Source organism: Schistocerca americana, chromosome 3, assembly GCF_021461395.2.
Source record: "Schistocerca americana isolate TAMUIC-IGC-003095 chromosome 3, iqSchAmer2.1, whole genome shotgun sequence".
Classification (NCBI taxonomy): domain Eukaryota; kingdom Metazoa; phylum Arthropoda; class Insecta; order Orthoptera; family Acrididae; genus Schistocerca; species Schistocerca americana.
In genome coordinates this window covers 122,832,894-122,858,584 of record NC_060121.1, presented here as the reverse complement: position 1 = coordinate 122,858,584, position 25,691 = coordinate 122,832,894, and the positions used below count along the sequence as shown (strand labels likewise).

The window sequence follows — 25,691 nt, the reverse complement described above, 5'->3', positions numbered from 1 at the left end:
TGATTTTCCGTGTTGTTAACTGCACAAGAAATAATATGGGGTTTCTATCTAAAAAACCATAAGTTTGCGTTGAAAATAATACTTGATTACGTTTTAGAATGTCTCATACTATTTACTTTCATGAGCCTCAGCCTTACATTCACACCCGTGAAAGCTGTTTTTCAACATCTGTTGACGTGCCAGTGATATTTGGGCTGGAAAGTTTAAGTGGACCACTCTATATATATACAGTGCTTGACTTGTGACAGTATGCAGAAAAAATCAGAACAGCAGATTTTGATATGCGGTACGATAGAACTTTTATGGTCACTGAAGCGATTAAAACTATGCCAATTTTGTGTGATACTAGACTGTGCTTTTCTAAATGTACGCAGTGGCGGGCACTGTGAATGACTGTGGCCTGTTGCCGGCCGAAGTGGCCGTGCGGTTAAAGGCGCTGCAGTCTGGAACCGCAAGACCGCTATGGTCGCAGGTTCGAATCCTGCCTCGGGCATGGATGTTTGTGATGTCCTTAGGTTAGTTAGGTTTAACTAGTTCTAAGTTCTAGGGGACTAATGACCTTAGCAGTTGAGTCCCATAGTGCTCAGAGCCATTTGAACCATTTTTTTGAACTGTGGCCTGTTCAGACTGCATAGTCATATAGTTGACACAAGCATTTGACCCGAAGACATCAGAGACAATAATTTTCGGGAAAAACATCTTGAGTCACTTGTAATTCGCTTTCAGTTGAACAAAGAAGATACAATTCAAGCATTTTGTATGTTTTCGCAATTGTGAGAATTTTGATAGGAATTGTGAAAACAACACAAAGCAGCCCACAAATTTGCTTATACCATGAAGATAATTACAGTGTCATCTAGTCAATGTGGAAGAGGGTTTTCTCACATGAATCTCATCATTAGTGAGGGAAGAGCCTTTCTTTTAACAAAAACTGTTGCTTCACTGCATTTTATGAAGTCGAGTGGCCCATCACTGACTCGTTTCCACCCTTCAAACTACGTGGAATCGAGGTTTCTTCGTGGACAGCACTCCAATATGGACACAAACAGCACGGAAAGAGAGAGGAGAGATGTCAAACGAAAACCTTTCAAATCTTTTGACAGTTTTGTAACTGTAAGTTAAAACATTTTTCCGTTTTTCAATATCTTATAGTTCAGTATCTTATAGATCAAATTTAAGTGTGGTTACCTTACTGAAATTTCCTTTTTGTAACAAATCGCAAATTGAAAAATAATATTTAACTTAATTAATAAAAGATGTAATAAAACATTGCTGGCGCACATGGGAATTTCATTTTTAACCAGTACAATTATCATATTCATATCTTTAAAATGCTCAGGAAAGGATTAAAATAACGCTTTAAGAAGTATAAATTTGAAAAACCCCCATCCAGATGGTCACTCTACTGGTCTACTGGAACCTTTTTTTTCTTTTTTACAAATCAAGCAATATATACATATATTATACGTATATGTATATATTGCTTGTCCGGAAAGTAAGTCAAATGATTGTTTGTTTCTGCCAACCCAAAACGTTGCAGTGTTACGTCTGGTGGTGTAAAAGGGGCCTGGGGAGGGCCTTGGCAGTTAGTTCAAATGTTCAAATGTGTGTGAAATCTTATGGGACTTAACTGCTAAAGTCATCAGTCCCTAAGCTTACACACTACTTAACCTAAATTATCCTAAGGACAAACACACACACCCATGCCCGAGGGAGGACTCGAACCTCTGCCGGGACCACTGCCCAGTCCAGGCAGTTAGTTGACTGCTAGCCATTGCCCAGTGCTGATTGCTCGTAGTGTGTACCTGGGTTCGAGTGACACACCAGGAGATCAAAATGCCACGATTCAATGAACAGCGAAACGCCATTAAATCAAAAACACAAAGTGCAGAGTGGCACACGAAGGCTCCTCCGAGGCCAAAAAAGGTGATGCTCAACCTCATTTTTGATTCCACAGCCATTGTACACTGGGAGTTTCTGCCAAAGGGACAAACTGTCAACAGCCAATTTTACTTGTAAGTCCTTGAAAGGCTCCAAAACCAGGTGCTCCACGTCAGGGAGAAGACCAGTGGTAACTGTAGACTCCATCATCACAACACGCGTTCTTCACACCATCTTCATTGTTAGCGAGTTCTTGGCCAGGCACAGTGTGGCAGTGCTGCCCGGGCCACCATAAAATACCAGTCTGGCACCAGTGCACTTGTTTCCTCGAATAAAGACAAGCTTAAAGAGCCATCGTTTTGGGACTGTATACGCTGTGAAAGCCGCCACGACGACGTGTCTGAAGGAGGTTCTCGTCAACATGTTCCAGGAAGCCTATCAGTGCTGACATAATCACTGCAGAAAATGTATTGACGCCCATAGGCGCTAATTTGAAGAATTCTCGACATTCGTAGTTTTATTTTCAATAAACTGTTTGGATTTATTCAAACTATTTTCCAGCCACACCCCATCTTTTTAAATTTATAATAATAAACTGAATAATTAGAATAAACATGTTAAGTGTTGTTACCAAGTCTGGCAGAATATATACAGGATATGAACAGCATCAAATGTTGAGTGACCACTGTGAGATATAAGAGATACTTTGTACTCTTGTGAGACAGAGTTTGAAAAGAACCTCATTGTGGGTCTCCTTTTAGCTGGCCGGTCGAGCCATTCAGTATTACAATTTATGGAGCATTCAGATGATACAGTGACCGGATGTAGGACTGCATTTTTCTGTGTTGTGGTACTGTCTGTCCCTGTGAACAGCAGAGGCTTTGCAATGTTAGTCCAGCAGTGCACATATCCTTCTCCATGTTCTGCATTCATCTTTATTCACTGACACATTCTTGGGAATCATTGTTCAAAATGTTCAAATGTGTGTGAAATCTTATGGGACTTATCTGCTAAGATCATCAAATGGTTCAAATGGCTCTGAGCACTATGGGACTTAACATCTATGGGCATCAGTCCCCTAGAACGTAGAACTACTTAAACCTAACTAACCTAAGGACATCACACAACACCCAGTCATCACGAGGCAGAGAAAATCCCTGACCCCGCTGGGAATCGAACCCGGGAACCCGGGCGTGGGAAGCGAGAACGCTACCGCACGACCACGGGCTGCGGACTAAGATCATCAGTCCCTAAGCTTACACACTACTTAACCTAAATTATCCTAAGGACAAACACACACACACACCCATGCCCAAGGGAGGACTCGAACCTCCTCCGGGACCAGCCGCACGGGAATCATTGTTACTGGTAATTATTCACTGAGGCAAACAGACCCTATCGCATATGGGGAATGCCATTTTCACAGTTACACGGCATCTGAGGATGAATAACCAGGAATGTTGCTAAATCGTTATCATTTCCTGAAGATAGATTTTCGATATGTGAGTCGTTTATGAGAATTCCTTCTAAATAATACCATCGTTTTTCAAGAGGATCATCTGCACAATAGTTAAATTAAGCCCCATCAGAATAAACGAGGCACATACAACAATATCAATATGTAGAGGCTAATGCGTCATAAAGAAAGCTGCGCTTGATGTACAGTTATAACTGACTGTAGAAGATTTTCGCTATAGCCTGCATGAATCATCAGCTGTGATGCTGCAGTGCCATATTACACTGTAGTATGAGGCACATGATAAAACTGCACCGCTGCTGCTTTGGCGACATGCAGCAGCGAATATGGGAGAGGAGGGGTTCGTATGGATCTATGTCAAACAAGAGTATTATAGAGCACCAAGTGTGGATAAAAAATTGTCTTTGTGCAATAATTGGTTCTGAACTTTTTTTAGCCTAAAACTAACTCCTTCCATGAAAACAGATATATTCTAAGTTTGGTCCTGAGCCTACCATCTGGCACTACGCACTGATGTGACAAAACTCATGGGATACCTCTTAATATCGTGTCGGCCTCCTTTTGCCCGGTGTAGTGCATGCACTCGACGTGGCATGGATTCAGCATGTCACTGGAAGTTCCCTGCAGAAATATTCTAGCCATGCTGCCTCTATAGCCGTACATAGTTGCAGAAGTGTTGCCAGGTTGTGTACAAACTGACCTCTTCATCATGTCTCATAAATATTTGATGGGCTTCATGTCGGGCGATCTGGGTGGCAAAATCATTCACTGGAGTTGTCCAGAATGTTCTTCAAACCAGTCGTGAACAATTGTGGCCTAGTGACATGGCTCATTGCCATCCATAAAAATTCCATCGTTATTTTGGAACATTAAGTGCATGAATGGCTTCGAATGGTCTCAGTTGGTTCAGCTTGACCAGAGGACCCAGTCCATTCCATGTACACCCACCCCACACCATTTTGGATTCTCCACCAGTTTGCACAGTGTCTTGTTGACAACTTGGGTCCATGGGTTCGTGGGATCTGTACCACACTCGAACTCTGCAATCAGCTGAGGTGAAATTGGGACTCATCTGACCAGGCCACGGTTTTGTGGTCGTCCAGGGTCCAACCGATATGGTAACGAGCCCAGGAGAGCCGCTTCATGCGATATCGTGCTATTAGCAAAGGCACTCGCGTCGGTCGCCTGCTGCCATAACTCATTAACGCCAAACTTCCACGCACTGCTCTAACGAGTACGTTCGTCGTAAGTTCCACATTGATTTCTGTGGTTATTTCACGCAACTTGATCGCCTGTTAGCACTTCAACTCTACGCAAACGCCTCTGCTGTCGGTCTTTAAGTGAAGGCTATTCACTCACCGCATTGTCCATGGTATGCCTGAAATTTGGTATACTCGGCAAACTCTTAATACTGTGGATCGCAGAATACTGACTTCCCTACAGATTTCCTAAATGGAATGTCCCATGCGTCTAACTCCAGCTACCACTCTGCATTCAAAGTCTCCTAACTCCCGTCGTGCGGAAATCACCAGAGTGCACTCTCCTTTTATACCTTGTGTACGATACTTCCAACATCTGTATATGTGCATGTCGCTATCCCACGACTTCAGTCACCTCGGTGTATAGCTGGAAGGATAGATAAGCATACTTTTAGTGTACGAAGTGTACTATATGCTTGGATATGCAAATGATTAGCAGTTCAGCGCAACAGCACAAATTAGGTAGGAGTAACGCCACCTAAATTCCGCGTATAACAGAATACTGCACACTGGGTTGTTCTTTCAGAAATTGCTTTTGCGTGTTGGTTATATCTGAGAAACGTCTACCATCACGCGTCAGAATTCGACATTGCAAGACCGTTGCGTTTGAAGCCTGCAGTATCTTTATCGTTCCACGGTACTGGTATTGGCGTGTCCCAGGATCCCACTCTGTGATCCGAATGTGGAGTGGATGGATTCTGAAAGGCAATGCTCAATCCCTACGTGAATAGCGCTCGCGAGGATACACATACTGTTCGCTCGGCTGTGCATACTGTATAGCCACATCACCTGCCTTGATGCAGGAAAGGCAGTTATCCACACAGACTGAAAAAAGGCGCCTGAATCATCACAAACAACCAGCGTGGCGACCACTGTTGTTGCTTCCCTCGACGAACGAGCGGCACAGCGTCATATAATCTGACAACTGCCCGCTTGGTGTGCATCATCACGATGGACGTATCCGTGTGTCAAAGCTCCGAGGGGAAAGAACGTTGATAGATGTATTCGTCTTCGTTGTAAAATGGGTCTAGAGCCTGGCGTGATGCGATGGGCAGCTCTTGGTTACACAGTACGATCACCTTTGGCTCGCACAGGCAGTAATTTGAGCAGTAGGCGTTACATCTCTGACGTATTAAGGCTTGTGTCCTATCCACCAGGTCACCACGGCGTCATCTTTCAACGAGGTAACATAAGACCTCATGTCGTCCATGCTGTCCTCACCCACGTTGGTGCAGAACGTGTCCAGCTGCTACTCTGGCCATTGCGTCCTCCATATCTCTCATCCACCGGTCGTGGGTTGCCGATTGAATGGTATGGCACCGTTCGCCTCCCATTGGGCCATGGTTGGTACTGTTATAACGTATGACCTAAGTTGGCTGTGGTTCCACCTTCTGCAGTTTACGAGATCGCTGCCAGGAGTGTTCATCTGTGGGCCGGGTAGGAGGAAGGGGACAGTGACAGTACGGAGCGGGCAATCTCCTCGTAAACAAAACGTCTGTAGCTGGTTTGGCGTTTGCCCTTAAGTTTATGCTCTGAAAGACTGTATATCGGAATTGTGTACCTTACTGGGCGTGCACGATTTAAGAGTTTGCATTTGTGGTATGTGTAGCGAGCCTGGGCTATGTTTGTTTTTCGTGCTAGGAGGTATGGCCGTATTTACTGAGTTCCGTATTGATGGAACTAAGCTATATTGAGTCCATCGACAGCCTATGTACCTCTATTAAAGCACACAGAGTGTGTCTTCAGGCACTGACATTTCTGCTTGCTATTTTCTGAATCCGAGCTGCACTTGACTGTCAGTTACGGTAATGTGTACTGATATTTAGGCTGGCCATAAATTATAGTGAGAGGAATAAATATCGAACTGCCTTGATTTTAAAAACGGCGATTGTTGGCTATTAATTATAATCTGCTGCCCTTCGATTCCCTTTACATTTATTACCTGAAAGAATCGATTGGCTAAATTCATGTCATGTATGGGGAGCAGAGTGACGCTAGTGCAGCATGCAGTAAACAGAAATAAAGTTGTTCATGCCTTATGTTATGATGAATGTACTGTATCCGTTATAATAGCGTTTTCTAATATTAGGCGGCTCTGTTGAAAAATAATTTTCCTTACGATTGCTGTAACACTCTCTAAGCAACTTTATTCCCTACGTTTGCATAATAATGTGCCGAAGAGAACCATGTGATCAGGACTTTCCTATGCTAGTTAAGGTTGTATCTGTGTACTGGTTAGTTTAACCTTTTACAATTAAGACGCACTTGGAGGCCTGTCTTAACCAAAGTATATTTGTCTGAAGGACGTTTATTCTTTCTTCAGATAGGATTTTTTGACTGTTGCATTGGGCGCCAGCCTCTCCTTTTTCTAATACTGAAAGTGTTCTGAATTCACTCTTATTGGAAAAACTGTTTAAATGGTTGAAAGATATTTTGGTGAAAGCTGTCTTGATGCGAGGTTATTTGCTGAACTGTTTTCTGAAGCGATTCATGTATTTGAAGGCTTAAGTGTTTTAAGTAATTTTGGTTTCTTCTTAAGTTCCTATTTCTTTTAGCTGTGAGACCATGTAAGTTGGCTTTGGCATGCTGTAGTGGGTTAATGTTATATTTAATAAAAGTTTCAATAAATGTCTTATGTAAAATGTGTAACCCAAGCTCAGTCAATTGCTCCACCCCTTTTCATCCTGATGGCCCAGTTCTCTGCAGCACCACTACGACTGGTGAACTGTGCCAAAGTGTTGAAGCACCCATGATGCACCCATATGTCATCCAGTCTCAGTTCGACTTGTTACACTGTCAGGCTAGATGCGGCCATTGTTGCTGCCAGAACTGTGAACTGTGTGTGCTACGTTTTGCACCCTGTTCACAGTCTGCACAGAATGCCGTGGCCTGTAGATCCGCAGACGGCAGGGCAGGCTTGAGGAGAGCGGTCGCATTGGGGGCTACGGGCAGGCATTGGAGGGGTAATGCGGGAAATGCCGAGCGCTAGAGGGGAAGTGCCATTCTGAAGTGAAGCCTACACTCACATTTTTTGTAAATATTAAGTGGGCCCCCTCCATGCCCACACTTGGGCACTCAAAAAGCTCTACTATCACCTCTGCTTTGGTTAGTATCTAAAAAGAATTCCGCCGAAAATGCAGCTATTTATTTCCACTTGGCTTGTTAACTATTTGTAACTTTCAGAGAAGCGTCATGAGTGGCGAATATTCAGTAAAACCTACACATTTCTCTGGTTGCCATGTTAAAATTTGCTTCTTTTGGCAAAACACAGTGGAGTTTACACAGTTGCATCTCGCTAACATGTTGTGCACATACAATTGTGAGAGAATTCTGAAACAATGGTTTATTAACTTTATTAAGTGAGGAACTGAGGAAAAGTAAGGTCAGTAGCTTATGAAAAAGTGCATCCTCAGTACAAAAAAAACATGTAATATCTTTATGTTGTTCAAAATCCATAGCATTTTTCGTCTCACCAGCTATCGGTGACCCTTAAAATTACATTGTTTCATCGAAAAAGTCTGCAGTTAGTGGAATAACACGACAGATAATGAAGTTTTACATAATAACGATGTGGTGAAATACACTCCTCAATGCATGCTATCATTTGCCAAAGTCTCATTTCGATATCTGAAACCGTTTATGAATTATGAGAAATGTTTTGGATATTTCACTCTGGCTTCGTCGCTGGTGCGGCGCGATCGCAAATGAGTATGCCACGCCAGATCAGTTTTCTCGGAATTGGTGACAGATACCTCTACCCAAGTCTAAAGAAAAATTCAGTATGTTAGATAAATTTCATATGCAACAATATATTATGTAATATGCAACAACCACAAAATCATAGCGACCACTGTTTTTCATTATAAACTTTCCCGAACTTCGTGTAGTGTCTAACTTTCAGGTAAATATCACATTAACTATGACCATCAACAAAATGATGGGCACATCGTCATAGACCTGACATATCAAGCTATAAATTAAGTAAAAATGACATTATTTTACCGAATAGTTTCTGTAAAATCGTTTGAGAAAGATTTAAGGGGATGTGCCTCGATTCTGTCATTGCTGACCGGCTGACATGTGGAACACACTTGTTGGCCTCTCCTTCCAAACAAACGAATGAACTCGCCCAGTGCTTTGGAGGAAAACTGGTCACAGCGCATTTGCCACCGTATACTGTGCGGGCTATACTGTGGGTGCACAGCCAGCGAGCCGCATGCGACCTGCAGTCTGATGATCGCTTGCCACTAAGCGATCATTCTTATAATCTTCTAAACCTTATGTTTCATTCGCCCATGAAAAGCAGATAGTGTGCCTTTGTAGAATTTAGTTCTTCTGAGCCCAGTCTGTTTGGCATTAGGGATGAAAATACCCCACCTGCTAAAACTGTAACTGTTATTTTAGTTCTAAATAACTGGTATTTTTCGGTACTTTTTTTGCTCTCGGTTAAACAGGATTTTTTTCTAGTAACCGAAATACCAGTTAGCCATAGAAGCAGTGCTAAAATTTTTCGTGTTTAAATAAACCTTCTATTAAAAAGGAGTAATTTTATCTGTAATATTTGCATGGGTTCGAAATATTGCATTGTTATAGAAAATGGGAAAAGCGATTAGCGCTACTTTAATAACAATACCGACAGAAGCGAGAAACAAACATATAATAAGAACTGGTAAAGCACTGCTCAGACAATGATGTCATGAATTAAGTGTCGGGGCAGGGGTGTTCCAAATAAGTTGACTCATGGCATTTTATTTCTTAAATTGCGGCCCTCAACGTAGTCACACTGGGAGGTTTGCAGCTCACGCTAGTCTGTACATCCCTGCTGTATACCCACAAATCAAAGTTAACAATGTGGCCTTTCTGCTATACGCTATACGCATAGTGTGGTGTATTCAAAGAAAGATAGAACTTTTGAAATAGTACGTCAACTGGCATAGCGAAGGCGCTGCACTGAGGCTACTGAGCACACCCACCGCCAGTTGGTGCTGAATTAATGAATGACCAGAAACTTACTGCACTTCCCTCAACATTAGATGTGTTAAAGGTAGATTGCAAATATCTTCCATTCAGGGTGGCATTTGTAGAGTGGACTGCGCTGTGTCGAGGCACTTATCATTTATCCATACAATATTCTGCAAGGTGTGTGTGTGTGTCCTGTTCTAGACTTGAACATGGTCGGTACCGTGAAGCGGTCTAGAGCTGAATATGCTGTAATGCATTGCTTGACTGATGTTTAAATGTCTTAAGTTTCGTAACACTTGAATGATCTACTTCTGTTGCAGAGCAAGCCAATGTAAGGTTCTGGGCCTCCGCAGATGTTGAGAGAACTGAGGCTGGGGTGATGCATTTCGTACTGTGAAAATTATTCCAGCCATTGATGAGAGAATGAAACAGACATTGCCAAATATTTTGAGTATTATTACATAATAGCGTACTTGACAACTGCAAATAAGTACTAGCCTTGTTTAGTGAAGATATTTGTCTATTCACTTAAGAGAAATGGACAAGAAGTACTGTATAGTCTCTCTGTACACTGAAAATCGAGCAGCGCTCGTGGTGAAGGAAAATACCTTTCCCAGAAGAGCGCTACAGCTATTGTTCAGGATGACATGAAAATTTATATCCCGTCGAACAGTGTAGAACACTGTGCAGAGAATTAACACAGAATCGATCCATATGCCTTTCTTGCATTACTGTTACTCGTAACTCATTACTGTATTTCATGTAGTGATAAGGTACATTGTGAAAAATAAACACCCCCTGCACGTGTGTGAGCACTATGCCACCAGTAAGGCAAGTTGCAGAAGGAACAACATAAAACTGTGGAACACCCATTAATTGCTTCTTGTGACATAATAGGATAGAGAGAGTGGGGAGCAGATGTAGGAAGCAGGAAAGTGCATGACCACAATCCGGTGACTACCTTCTGTTGTGCTTCCACCTTTCACATCCTTCCCCTCTGGCCTGTAAACCCCTCCCCCTAATACTGTCCTACTGTACTCAGATGAGGTAAACAAAATTAATGTTTGTTCTTATCCATTTCATTTAACAATAAACAATAATTTTATAATACTAAAACAATAGTTTAATAATTTGCGATTTGTCCATCGCTGGAACGCTTCAATATTAGTCCTAGAGACCAAAATGAATAGATCCTTTTTTGTAGGACATGTAATGTAGTTAAATTTCTACTACGACCAGTGGTTCTCGAGTTATTCCAGGAACGCCCTCCCGCCAACCCCCTTGGGGACCCACCACCACACTAAGATCCTACCGCTGGGGATTTTTGGTATGTTATTCATCCATCCTATCACTGCACAAAAACTTGTAACCAGACGAATATTTTCTCCCAATCGATCTTTTTTGGTCTTTGTTGACTGATCTAGTAGATATAAATACAAAACAAGGAAAATAGACTTTCATGAATATAAATAACTGAAGACAGAAATTTTGAGACACTGCAGAAAGGAATATGTCTATGTCTTCTGCGAAGTAGTTCAGTGGGATTGAACAAATTTGTAAGATATAGAGCCAAGATAAGAATTTTACAGTCTGGAGCTGCATTTCAAAATGGCCGATTGCAAACGTTTTAAGGAAATTGAGAGAAGTAGCGCAAAGGGGTTTCTGCCACATTTTATTTATGTGGGTTGCATACATTCAGGGGAAAATTATTTTTCTGTTAATTAATTTATGACCCCCTGGGGGTTGACTTATGACCATATAGGGATAATTAGTCCTTCTGAGAAACCTCCCACCTCCTTCTCCCCTCCCCCATAAGGGAATTACAGATTTTGCTGTGACAGAAATATTAAAATGGGGAAAGGAAGTAGTTCACTCACCTTGGGTAGTAATGAAGAGCTTAGTAAAGACCCTATAAGGAGTGATTGAAATGAAGAATGAGAATTTTAAAAATTGTACTAATCTAAATAAAATATCGGTAGAAACAAATATTTCAGAAGACAAGTAGAAAATTTGCACCAGTGAGGCGTTGCTGTTCCGATTTTACAGGTATGAGTTTGCAATTTGTAAATTATAGCTACAGAAAAAAATAGTCTGCAAAAGGAAAGAAAGCTCCTCTGTGCTGTGTGATGTTATCTTTCTGACGAAATCTCATCAAGGCAGATCAGTTACATAGTCGAAATACGATGATATTACTTCCTGTATGAAATTAAGTCTCTCTGCATTTAAGATCTTATAAATCTAAAAGTAGAAACTGAAGCAGAACCAGTGGTTCACTTCATTGCCTAAACTCTCTCTTGAGACATATTTATTCAGTACCCCAACTATTGAACTTAGAAATGGGACTAGATAGGTGTTTTTATTTGATAAATTGCACATTGTGTCACACTACCTAGTCCTTTCTGTTTTCTTTGCGTGTATGTGTGCAAGATGAAATCGGCTATAGAAAGGTGTAGGTTGGTCCAAAGATAGTAGGAAGCAGCAGTAGGATTTTCGCAGAAGAAACTAGCAAGGTTCACATCAGGGGTGGCTGGAAAAACCCAGAAGAGATCAGATTGGTGGTGTGTGGAGGGCGCAGGCTGGTCCATCAGCCAATGAGTGCAAAAGATTTGAAGTAAGGGATGTTGAGTTCGGCCAGGTGCCATGTTGCAGGCACTGCTGGCTGGGACATACGAAAGAGTGGATGTGGACGTCGTGCTGCTCCCGTGTGAATAGGGTAAGAAGCAGCAAAGTTGGTAGATATTGGTGTCAGATGTTTGGGAATATGGAAGGATATTTTCAGGAGTATTCTATGTTGCTTAGTAATTTTTTTAAGGAATTTCCTTGCATGATCTGTTGTCCAGTGCATTTTTGGCGTGCCTTGCTCAAGTGGTGCCATGAGTGCATCCTGTAAATTTTTTGTGATAGAAGGAGTAAAGAGAGTGAATTAATATCATGATTCATAGGCTTTTCTAATAATCTTCATACAGTTATTGGCTTGATTCAAATGTTTTTTGTTTGATGTTGTTACTGTAATACTTTAAAATTAAAAAAAGGGTTCAGCATCTCTGTAAATAACCTTCGAAATTTCTTGGGTTGCCCTGTGGCATTTCAGATAATGTGGGTGTGTACGTAAATTTGTCAGTGTACAATTGCATGAAAAAGCATGGGTGTACTTTGGTAATGAGAGTAATTTTATAGATACTGTTCCACAATAGTGCGACAAATGTGAACTAGAGTAGGAAACCAATCAGGTATTTTAATTGATATTATGAACGTAGTTGTAAACGGAAAGAGTTCATTTTTCAATGAATAAACGCCAATTATACAAAATTTTAAACTGCTTTTGCCCCTTTGTTTCATTTTTCTGTAATGAAAAGTAAAATTCTGATCTGAGATGGCCGGCCACTGTGGATGATCAGTTCTAGGCACTTCAGTCCAGAACCGCACTGCTGCTATGGTCGCAGGTTAGATTCCTGCCTCGGGCATGGATGTGTGTGATGTCCTTAGGTTAGTTAGGTTTACGTAGTTCTAAGTCTAGGAGACTGATGACCTCAGATGTTAAGTCCCATAGTGCTTAGAGCCATTTTTGATCTGAGATGCAAATAGCACGCAGATACAGCCTTCAGGTTACACGCGTTGGTTTTGTGTGCATGGATAGCGTTATCCGTTGTACATATTTACTTTTTGTTATTATATTAATTAACTTAGGGCCTAATTATTTAAAAAATGTACCAGAACCCCACTGGTTTTGCACATTCAACCTAAGTGTGTAGAAATATGAAGGTCATAAGTTGAAACAGTGCCAAATAAAGCTATTGTAGAATTTCAATTAAAGGCACAATATAAGTTGCTGTATCTCAGACGTATTAAAAAAAAGGTTAACAGGCATAATGATGAGCGGAAGGTAACCTAGGAAAACTGAAGATACTTCTAACATTAATGATGTTCATTGTGGCATATACCGAGAAACTGATTTTTAAATGACATTCGTGTTTTCTGACTGCCTTTAATCATGCGTTCTTTATTGTATATGTCGTTTGTGTAACAGAATTAAAGAATTGCACTCATAAGACAGAATTTTCTACCGAAAACGCTTCAGGTGCCATGACATGTTCATTATTAACTGCGAGACACACGGAAGGTGACAATAAATGATAAATAATTTGACTAACAGCTCGCATTTGCAGGTAAAAAGCTTACTTATAAGTGTTGACCAAATATGGAGACTCTGCGAGAAATGCATGCTTCAACATAAATGGAGACGCTATCCAAGCCTGCAGGTGGCGCTGTGACAAACAGTCACTGAAGACAATTGTGACGAAAAAAATAAGAGGATGAAAGCTGCAAAAGTCACCGCAGAAATGAATGTCACACTTACAAATACTGTCAGCACCAAAACAATGTGAAGCGATCTCCAGAAGTGGGGAACAGCAGGACAAGCTAGATTTCCAGAACAACTCATCCATCAGTCCTGCTCATAACAGGAAGACGTGGTGCCGAAGCCATAAGCCTGGACAATGCAGCAGTGGAAGAAAGTCATTTCGTTGGAAGAGTCTTTTTTCACACTCTTTTCAACTTCTGGCCGAGTTTACGTCCCAAGAGTGAAACATGGCGACGGTTCGTTGATGATTTGTGCAGCCATGTCGTGGTATTCCATAGCGTGCCCATTTTGACTGATCAGGTCTGTCTCATGCTATAACGTTTGCTCCCCAATGATGACGCTGTGTTCCAATTCGACGTGGCCCCTATTCACACAGCTCGTATACTCCAGGACTGGTTTTGGGAGCACGAGGCTCAAGTGTCCCATCTCCTCTGCCACCGTAGTCACCAGTTCTCAGCATTACCGACCTTCTCACCTTTGGAGAGAAGCGTGCATGGTAGCAACGCACCTCCACCATTGTTACCTGAACTGGCCACTATTTTTTATGAATAATGGTATAAAATTTCCCTGAAACCCATACAAGACCTGTATTTCTCCATTTCAACTAGAATCTGTTTTGAATGCCATCAGGTTTCCTACACCATTTTAGACACGGTAATGTGCCGCATATTTGATGTTTTCGAATTTTTGTCCACCTCCTGTATTTTAAAATAAAAGAAACAACTCATTTCCTTGATCAGTAGACTTATATTTATTTTTAAAGTCTTACCAGGAGTGCAGGGAATGCTAAATAACGTCGGGGTGTCTTCCGGGGGAGGCAGGGGTTCGGGGGGCGGGGAGAATTTACCCAGTTGAGACGGCCTGACCTACGTTGCTCTTAGAGGCGGAAGCTGGAAACCAAGCATTGCGACATTCGGCTGGAAAAATGCGCACACTGGCGTATACGTGTGGGTTATACACTGAAAAGAACCATACATGAATACATAAAAGCACTGAAACAGGGGAGACAAAGACACTGTAAAGGTAGACACAGGATAAACTTAAAGTTAGTGAAAGTAACGTGAAAAGGATCACAAAGCAGCTGCTATAGAGCTAGGTTATCTTTAAACTTAATACAAACACATAGTCGTCAGACACCGCGAGTATTATGGTAATCTGATTGTTTCGTTCAGTGGTCTGCATCGTTTGGTGCGTCGAGGAACAGTAAATGATTTTTTCAGGTGCGCACTGTAAACAAAAATAATAAGTAAGTGAACAGTTTCTGCCAGCAATATTGTGGTCAACTCCGTAATAATGCACTTCATATCGCATTGGAACTGAAAAAGTCAATAAAAGTCTTGTGCCTATTGGAAATACGTAAAAATTGGTTTAAAAAGGTAGAATGACCACGAATATACTCGTATTCTTCAAACGTTGAAGTATACACACAAGTTTATGTTAATGATTTATTTTTTGCTGCGCTTTAAAAATAGTACAATGTGCTAAATGAGTCTTCTGTCGTTTCTTGGTAGAACAGTCTCATACTTATAAATTAAAAGCACAAGATTGTGGATGATCTACATCAGTGGTCGTCAATCTATTTTTCTCAAGACCCGTACTGACAATGTGGAGCCGCATATCTACCGATATGAGCTCTGACTGTTAACATAAATTTGTTATGTGCCTCCAATAGAACAGCCGTAGTAAGGGGCTCTACAAGCTGACAGCGATCGCCCAAGTAATGATCGCTTAAACTCGGCACGATTCGGAACACTTTGTGTCGTGTTCCCTACTTCAGATTTATGCCTCCCTCGTCGACCCCTAAGTTGTGGAATTGTTAAGTCTCTGACGAAGTTTTGATCTGTAGTCGGTGCAAGCGGATGATTAATTGGCTAATAACAGCAATTGTATTTTCATTTAAATGCATTTTGCAGTGTGAACCACGATCAAAACTCTCAATTAAATCCTTTGAATGTCATTATTCTTCATCTCATTACGTTGTATCACAGCACACTTAATTTAATTTTATTTTCCTTCCCACAAATATGTACCGTATTTTAAGATGGTCATCTCTATAACATGCATTCACAAATCCAGGTAACTTCCGTGTCATCACCATAGCATCTGGTCGGTACGAGTCGCACACGCCACTGAGCTGTCAGCTTTGGAAGACAAACAATAGATACAAAAACGGAACTCAGGAACCGTGGCCGAAACATTGGTTTCACCGGTAGTAGTTATTTACAATATGATGTGTTGCCATTAACAGAAAACTTTCGTGTTTACTTTCTTTGACCGCGAAAGCCTACGCAGTTAGATGCACAATGGAACATTCACCCTCGCATATCATCTAACCCCGCAGTGGAGCGCATTACTTACCCCTCTGCCCCTGTGGTAAATGACCCATTTTACTACGGCCACGGCCTAATTCACCATCGTCAATTGAAATTCGGCACATCGTGAAATATTTGTTCCTCCGTAAGTACTTTCTTTTTTTTGTTACTGACCAAGAAAACTACACTGCTTAGAAGCTCTTAATGTTAGTTAACGTTTTTTTTTTATTTGGCTGTTTGTTAAGAGACGCATATTGTTACGAAATACGGCTGACAACTGCGGGTCGCATGGGGCCCCCTGCAGTTTGACGGCCATTGGTCTACACTATCAATTTTGTACTTTTCATTTATAACATTGTACAATTATGCGCGCGTAACACGAAACTGTATTTTCATATGAAAATTACTGATGGTTAATTTTCCCTCGAAATACCGCTATGTAGTTTCGGAGTTACTAACTAGCGACGGGCCCGTAAGCATGTGCTACATCGAATGTGTGTGAAATCTTATGGGACTTAACTGCTAAAGTGATCAGTCCCTAAGCTTACACATTAATTAACGTAAATTATCCTAAGGACAAACACACACACTCATGCCCGAGGGAGGACTCGAAACTACGCTGGGACTAGCCGCACAGTCCATGACTGCAGTGCTACATCAGTGGTTCACAACCTTTCTCTGAGCATTATCCCTGCGTGAAGTCAGATACTAGCTAGTACGGCCCCATCATTAATTTTAGCATGTAACTAAACTTTAGAATTAAAAAGAATTTTCCTTGAACGGTTCTATTTCCGAAATGATGAGAGATACACAATATATTGCTTTTCTGGTGTTTTTCTAAATCACGAACTGGTGAGTCAATGAGACAATTAATATTGCTTGGTTTTTAACAACCTTTTTACAGAATCATGAAGCAATTCTCAGCGCTTCTCACGTGCTCACCACAACTTTTTCTCGAAAAAGAAAGCTAACTTTCCACATTGAAGGTAGATAATTGTTACGAAACAATTCCTACGCATCTCTCCTCTCCCTATCGATAATTCCTTCACCCATACCTCGCACCCCCATTTACAGTCAAAGAAGTTGAAATGTGTGCACCATACTTTGTACATCACTTGATTGCTGGAGTCTTTACTTCTGAAATGGCAGAAGCTGGAAGAATTCAGGCCGCCACTGCTTTGTTGTCTGACCATTGCCACTAACAACAGCAGTAGCAGCAACAACAACAACAATAACAATAATAATAATAATAATAATCTTCCCGTGGAGGCCCGGGAAAAGAATAGGCCTCCGGTATGTTCTGCCAGTCGTAAAAGGCGACGAAAAGAACAAACCACTAATAGGGCTAACCCCCCTTTTACTGTGATTAGTTGGTTCAGGACAGAACTAAAGAAGCCTCGGACAAGCGCCGTCATGGTCGGGGACGACGTTTGAACCCAATGCCCGCCAACAATGGTAACGACACTGCTAGCCAACTGGAAAATGATTTAAATCCAAATAGAAGTGTTTTGCAGGATATGCTTCCTGCAACCACCCTAGAAGGAAAACAAAGACAGAGGATGAGATGGTCAGATGAAGTTAATCGACACCTCATGTTCTGTTACTACCAAGCAACAAACCTAGGAAACAATACAACTGGATACAAATCACAAGTATACACAAAATTTATTATCAGATACCCAGAATTAAAATTTTTAACAGAACAACGACTAGCTGATCAGATCCGTGTAATAATCAAAAATAACAGGATACCCCAGTCAGAATTAGAAAACATCAAACAACAAGTACAACAAATACTGGAACAAAATAATGTGCAATCAGAAGAAGAAGAAAATACAGTAATGGACTCAAACATCCCAGAGCAAACAAACAAAGAACAACACGCATCAATTAAACAATCAGAGGAAAACGAAATCTTAAGACAGCCACCAGAACAAGCACAAATAGAACTCGAAGTAACAATGTTAGATATAGAAGAAAAATTTCAGCTGACATATATAGAATACAAAGACACAAATACAGACATTAAACCATTCTTGCATAGACCGCCAAATAACCCACAAGTCGAAACAACAATACCAACTATCAACACAATCATACACAACAAAATAAATGAAAACACAACTATGCAAGAGTTACAACTACTGGTTTATATAGAAGCATTCACTACACTCAGTATAAACACTAGGCAGAGATCAGAACCAACCAACACACAGAAGAAACCCACAAAACCAGCATGGCAACACAGGCTACAGATCAGAATAGAAAAACTGAGAAAAGACATCAGACAGCTAACACAATTTATAGGAAATGAAATGTCAGAAAAAAAACGAAAAAGGTTAGGTAAAATCTTACAACAAGAAGCGATAGAGCAATTAGATGAAAAGAAGCAGAAATTACAAGCATTGGCCAAACGACTTAGAAGATACAAAAAAGTGAAAATAGAAGGAAACAAAACCAAACATTCAACACAAACCAAAAGAAATTTTATCAGACAATAGATAACACACACATTAAAATAGACAATTCACCAAACATAACAGACATGGAACACTTCTGGAGCAACATATGGTCAAACCCGGTACAACATAACAGGCATGCACGGTGGATACAAGCAGAAACAGATACATACCACAAATGCCCGAAGTGATAATTTTGCAACATGAAGTCACCCCAGCAATTAATTCTACTCACAATTGGAAAGCCCCTGGAAAAGATAAAATAGCAAATTTCTGGCTAAAGAAGTTCACCTCAACACATTCACATCTAACTAAATTATTTAACAGTTACATTGCAGACCCATACACATTCCCTGATACACTTACACATGGAATAACTTATCTGAAACCTAAAGATCAAGCAGACACAGCAAACCCAGCTAAATATCGCCCCATAACATGCCTTCCAACAATATGCAAAATATTAACTTCAGTCATTACACAGAAATTAATGATACATACAACACAGAACAAAATTATAAATGAAGAACAAAAAGGCTGTTGCAAAGGAGCACGAGGATGTAAAGAGCAACTGATAATAGATGCAGAGGTGACATATCAAGCTAAAACTAAACAAAGGTCGCTACACTACGCATACATTGATTACCAAAAAGCTTTTGATAGTGTACCCCACTCATGGTTACTACAAATATTGGAAATATACAAAGTAGATCCTAAATTGATACAGTTCCTAAACATAGTAATGAAAAATTGGAAAACCACACTTAATATCCAAACAAATTCAAATAATATCACATCACAGCCAATACAGATTAAGCATGGAATATACCAAGGAGACTCATTAAGTCCTTTCTAGTTCTGCCTTGCTCTGAACCCACTATCCAACATGCTAAATAATACAAATTATGGATACAATATTACTGGAACATACACACACAAAATCACACATTTGCTATACATGGATGATCTAAAACTACTGGCAGCAACAAATCAACAACTCAACCAATTACTAAAGATAACAGAAGTATTCAGCAATGATATAAATATGGCTTTTGGAACAGACAAATGCAAGAAAAATAGCATAGTCAAGGGAAAACACACTAAACAAGATGATTACATATTGGATAACCACAGCGACTGCATAGAAGCGATGGAAAAAACAGATGCCTATAAATATCTAGCATACAGACAAAAAATAGGAATAGATAATACAAATATTGAAGAAGAACTAAAAGAAAAATATAGACAAAGACTAACAAAAATACTGAAAACAGAATTGACAGCAAGAAACAAGACAAAAGCTATAAATACTTATGCTATACCAATATTGACCTACTCATTTGTAGTAGTGAAATGGAGTAACACAGACCTAGAAGCACTCAATACACTTACACGATCACAATGCCACAAATATAGAATATATCACATACATTCAGCAACTGCAAGATTCACATTAAGCAGAAATGAAGGAGGAAGGGGATTTATCGACATAAAAAACCTACATTATGGACAGGTAGAAAATTTAAGAAAAGTCTTTCTAGAACGAGCAGAAACTAGCAAAATACACAAAGCAATCACTCATATAAATACATCGGCTACACCACTGCAATTTCATAACCACTTCTACAACCCTTTAGATTACATAACATCAACAGATACGAAGAAAGTAAATTGGAAAATGAAAACACTACATGGCAAGCACCCGTATCATCTAACACAGCCACACATCGATCAAGACGCATCCAACACATGGCTAATAAAAGGCAATATATACAGTGAGATGGAAGGATTCATGATTGCAATACAGGATCAAACAATAAACACCAGATATTACAGCAAGCATTTTATTAAAGATCCCAATGCCACAACAGATAAATGCAGACTTTGCAAACAACAAATAGAAACAGTAGATCACATACAAGCGGATGTACAATACTAGCAAATACGGAATACCCCAGAAGACATGACAATGTAGCAAAAATAATACATCAACAACTTGCCATACAACATAAACTAATAAAACAACACGTTCCCACATACAAGTATGCACCACAAAATGTACTGGAGAATGATGAATACAAATTATACTGGAACAGAACCATTATAACAGATAAAACAACACCACATAACAAACCTGACATCATACCAATAAAAAGAAGAAATTAACATAACTAATCGAAATATCCATACCCAATACAACAAATATACAAAAGAAAACAGGAGAAAAAATTGAAAAATACATCCAACTGGCTGAGGAAGTCAAGGACATGTGGCATCAGGATAAAGTTGACATTATACCAATTATACTATCAACTACAGGAGTCATACCACACAATATCCACCAGTACATCAATGCAATACAGCTACATCCAAACTTATATATACAACTACAGAAATCCGTAATTATTGATACATGTTCAATTACCCGAAAGTTCCTAAATGCAATATAACGTATACCGTACAGTTAAAAGGAAGTCACGCTTGATCAAGGTCTGCGTCACTTTCCATTTTTGACCAGATATAACGTCTGAGAAAAGAAAGAAATAATAATAATACTGTTCAGTTAGTTCCTTTACTATTGTGAAATAAATAACCAACCAATTTCCAGTCTATTGCAGGAACTACTTACAACTTGTAGAATGCATTTTCATGAAATATATAAGCAAATGTGATATATATGACTCAATTTGACTGTCATAGATGCATGGCACAAAGTACAAAGTACGTATGCAGTGGTGGACTATGTGGCGAAGAAGTTCATATATTCGTTTCACGAGCTATAACCTTCACCATATTGTCTCATGCGTTGAAATTAGAAGAACTTTAATTGTTGGCAACTTGTAATCAGTATTACAGTCTTACGAAATACTGGTAAGTTCGTAGCGTTTTTTTCCATAAGTTTAATGAACACCACAGATACTCATAAGAGAGGCTTCAGTCATCAATAATATATTTTCCTTTACTATTTACAACAGTCTACCAACGATGGGGTAACTTTTAGATTCAGCGACTGCAGAACTCAACGTGGTGTTGAGGCGAAGAAGTCATCGAGCCATGTTCGGAGCACATTTTTCATTGCGAAAGGAAGTTCCGAGGGCGAATCAGGCGATCAGGCGAATAAGGTGACTGCGGAATGGCTTTCCAATCCAATTCCTGTATAGTGGTTTTTCTATCAGTCTAGCAGAATGCGGACGGCCGTTATCTTGGAGTAGTGTCACTTCACGCAGTCTTGCTGGTCGTTATTCTTCGACTGCGTCTGCAAGTCAACTCAGCTGTTGACAATAAACGTCAGCTGCGACGATTACACCTCGGCGAAGCAATTCGTAGCACACAACGCCATCGCCGTTCCACCAGAAGCATAACATTACCTGTGTGGATGCGCGAAAGTCTCTGCAAGGGAAGTTGCTGCTTCGTTTGAACTCAACTATTCCTTTATTTTCCTTATGTTAGGATAAAGAAACCACTTCTCGCCACCAGTAGCAACCCAGGACAGGAATGGTCGGTCTTGTTGACGAGCTAATTCACAATGAACAAACAGAGATGCACATTTGGCCACCCGCTGATCTTTGTGATTTTGGATTAGAGCATGCGGTACCCAAGCGCCCGATTTTCGAAATTGCATGCGAATGTCGCACGATGATGGAATGATCACAGTTCATCAAGTTTGTCGTTTCTCGAATACGCTCACGTGCATCATTTTGGATTAATGCCTTTAAACGATCTTCGTCAGACTCCGAAGGTATTCGTGAACGTGAAGCGTCACTTATGTCAAAACGATCCTCCTTAATAAAAGGAATCAATTTACAGAGAAGGTCAGCGTGGGCCGTAATACTGATGGTTTATTGACAGTAAAATCGATTTTCACTCACATGGTGATCATCTTCAGTGTTGTGGTGTAGAAATTAAACTCATAGGCACTTGTGTCAAGTTATCAGTAACCAAAGCTTAGGAAACGATTACAATTATTGTGATTGCACTGGTGTCAAGTAATCAGCAACCAAAGCTTATGAAACGATCACAATTATTGTAATCGTTTCATAAGCTTTGGTTACTGATAACTTGACACCAGTGCCTACGAGTTTAATTTATACACCACAGCACTGAAGATGATCACTATGTGATCGAAAATCGATTCTGCTATCAATAAACCATCAATATTACGGCAAATGTTGACCTTCTCTCTAATTTAAGGTATATAGTCGTTGTGCACCCAGCACTCTATAGAGTCGCCAATCAAAGAAATCAATTTTCTTGCCGTGCTGTGTCCAATGGAATTACCCCACACACGGGGAAATCTTCCTGGCCGCCTCCGCTGTTGTCCCATTCTTTTGAACTCAAACAAAGGGATGTGTGGGAAATACTCAGATTTCTGCACTTGGCACTCCTTTTCCTAGCGTCCACAGCTCCACTCAGTATCTCCAAATGAGAAAACGATGATACGTAATCTCAAATGGCAACAGTGAATTACAAATAAAAAATGACAATCGATAGCCGCGCGGGATTAGCCGAGCGGTCTGGGTTGCTGCAGTCATGGACTGTGCGGCTGGTCCTGGCGGAGGGCCGGTCGATGTGGCCGTGCGGTTAAAGGCGCTGCAGTCTGGAACCGCAAGACCACTACGGTCGCAGGTTCGAATCCTGCCTCGGGCATGGATGTTTGTGATGTCCTTAGGTTAGTTAGGTTTAATTAGTTCTAAGTTCTAGGGGACTAATGACCTCAGCAGTTGAGTCCCATAGTGCTCAGAGCCATTTGAACCATTTGAACCTGGCGGAGGTTCGAGTCCTCCCTCGGGCATGGGTGCGTGTGTTTGTCCTTAGGATGATTTAGCTTAAGTAGTGTGTAAGCTTAGGGACTGATGGCCTTAGCAGTCAAGTCCCATAAGAATTCTCACACATTTTGAACCCTTTTTCTTTTTTGACAATTGATAAATGAACCCGTAGCAACTGGAATACCAACATGCAAAACAACAACGCTATGAACTTCTGCAGCAACTTAACAATTTAGTTTCCAGACAGGAACGTAATTGGACCCTTTTGTTCTTCCCCATGTTGGGAACCACCGCCTCTGGGGTGAGCCCTTTTCGACCACTCTACTCATTTGTTGTTGACGCCCATTTCCGAAATCTCGAGAACGCTACGCGTTGCAGGGAAGTAGGAGAGAGAAAGAGAGCACCTACCGTGCCCATGGCTCCCTCGTGGCGGCTCGCAGCTGAGGACTCGCGGACTGTCTGTGTCGGTCCGCGCGCCTCACGCCTCGGCCGGGCCGCGCTATCGCCGCGCCGGTCAGGGGTCGCTTATCTGGCTGTGGGGCCCGCGTCAGACACGGTCCGCCGCCCTCCTCTCTGATACGTCCTCCACAGCCGCTGGTATTTTCGTTATCCACCGATATTCACTACGGCGTGGAGGGGCGAGGTCCCGGCCGACTTACTGTCAACAAACTGACGTTCTCCTTCCGTCACGCCCAGCACAAGTACGAAGCTCGCATTAACATTCTTCGTCGGTTGTTTGGACAAAATACATACAATAGACTTCAATAGTATACGTAGCTCATCAGCACTTCTTGATACGAAATAAAATTACGTTCATACCAGAAGGTCGACCATCAGAAGATCAGTTTGAGTTTCGAAGAAATGTAAAAACACGCGATGCAGTTCGGAGCCTAAGACTTTCATTGAAGAGACAAAAATCATGGGATAGCGATATACAGATGGCGGAAGTGCTGCGTACACAATGTGTAATAGGACAGTGCGTTGGAGGAGCTGTCATTTGTACACAAATGCCAGGTTTAAAGGTTTCCGATGTGATGACGCCCGCACCATGGGAATTAACAAACTTTGATCGCGGAATGGCTGTTGGAGCTAGACGCATGCGACATTCCATTTCGGAAGTTCAGTATTCTGCGATCCACAGTGTCAACAGTTTGCCGAGAATACCAAATTTCAGGCACGCCACGCACAATGCTGGGAGCGAATGGCCTTCACTTAACGACCGAGAGCAGCGGCGTTTACATAGAGGTATCAGTGCTAACAGACGAATAACTGTGCGTGAAATAACCGCACAATCAAGGTGGGACGTACTACGAACGTATCCGTTAGCACAGTGCGACGACATTTGGTGTTAATGGGCTATTGCAGCAGACAATAGGCGCCAATGTCTCTGCTAACAGCCCGACATCGCCTGCAGCGTCTTTCCTGGGCTGGTGACTACACTACTGGCCATTAAAATTGCTACACCAAGAAGAATTGCATATGATAAACGGGTATTCATTGGACAAATATATTATACTAGTACTGACATGTGATTACATTTTCACGCAATTTGGGTGCATAGATCCTCAGGAAACAGTACCCAGAACAACCACCTCTGGCCGTAATAACGGCCTTGATACGCCTGGGCATTGAGTCAAACAGAGCTTGGATGACATGTACAGGTACAGCTGCCCATGCAGCTTCAACACGATACCACAGTTCATCAAGAGTAGTGACACGTGTATTGTGATGAGCGAGTTGCTCGGCCACCACTGACCAGACGTTTTCAATTGGTGAGAGATCTGGAGAATGTGCTGGCCAGGGCAGCAGTCGAACATTTTCTGTATCCAGAAAGGCCCGTACAGGACCTGAAACATGCGGTCGTGCATTATCCTGCTGAAATGTAGGGTTTCGCAGGGATCGAATGCAGGGTAAAGCCACGGGTCGTAACACATCTAAAATGTAACGTCCACTGTTCAAAGTGCCATAAATGCGAACAAGAGGTGACCGGGACGTGTAACCAATGGCACCTCATATCATCAGGCCGGGTGATACGCCAGTATGGTGATGACGAATACACGCTTCCAATGTCCGTTCACCGCGATGTCGCCAAACACGGATGCCACCATCACGATGCTGTAACCAGAACCTGGATTCATCCGAAAAATTGACGTTTTGCCATTCGTGTACCCAGGTTCGTTACAGCCATGCGGATAAGATGCCTGTCATCTCGACT

At 41.3% G+C, this 25,691-nt stretch overlaps 1 protein-coding gene across 1 annotated transcript in view; it reads right to left on the bottom strand.

Annotated features, from left to right (window-relative positions):
• LOC124607285 (protein slit-like) overlaps positions 1–23,988 on the bottom strand; it is a 48,720-nt gene extending 24,732 nt beyond the window's left edge. Inside the window, exon 1 of the mRNA XM_047139566.1 lies at positions 23,885–23,988. Coding sequence (XP_046995522.1) covers positions 23,885–23,893 — 9 coding nt within the window. The 5' untranslated portion in view covers positions 23,894–23,988. The remainder of the gene's footprint in view (positions 1–23,884) is intronic.
• Between the last annotated feature and the right edge of the window lie 1,703 nt (positions 23,989–25,691).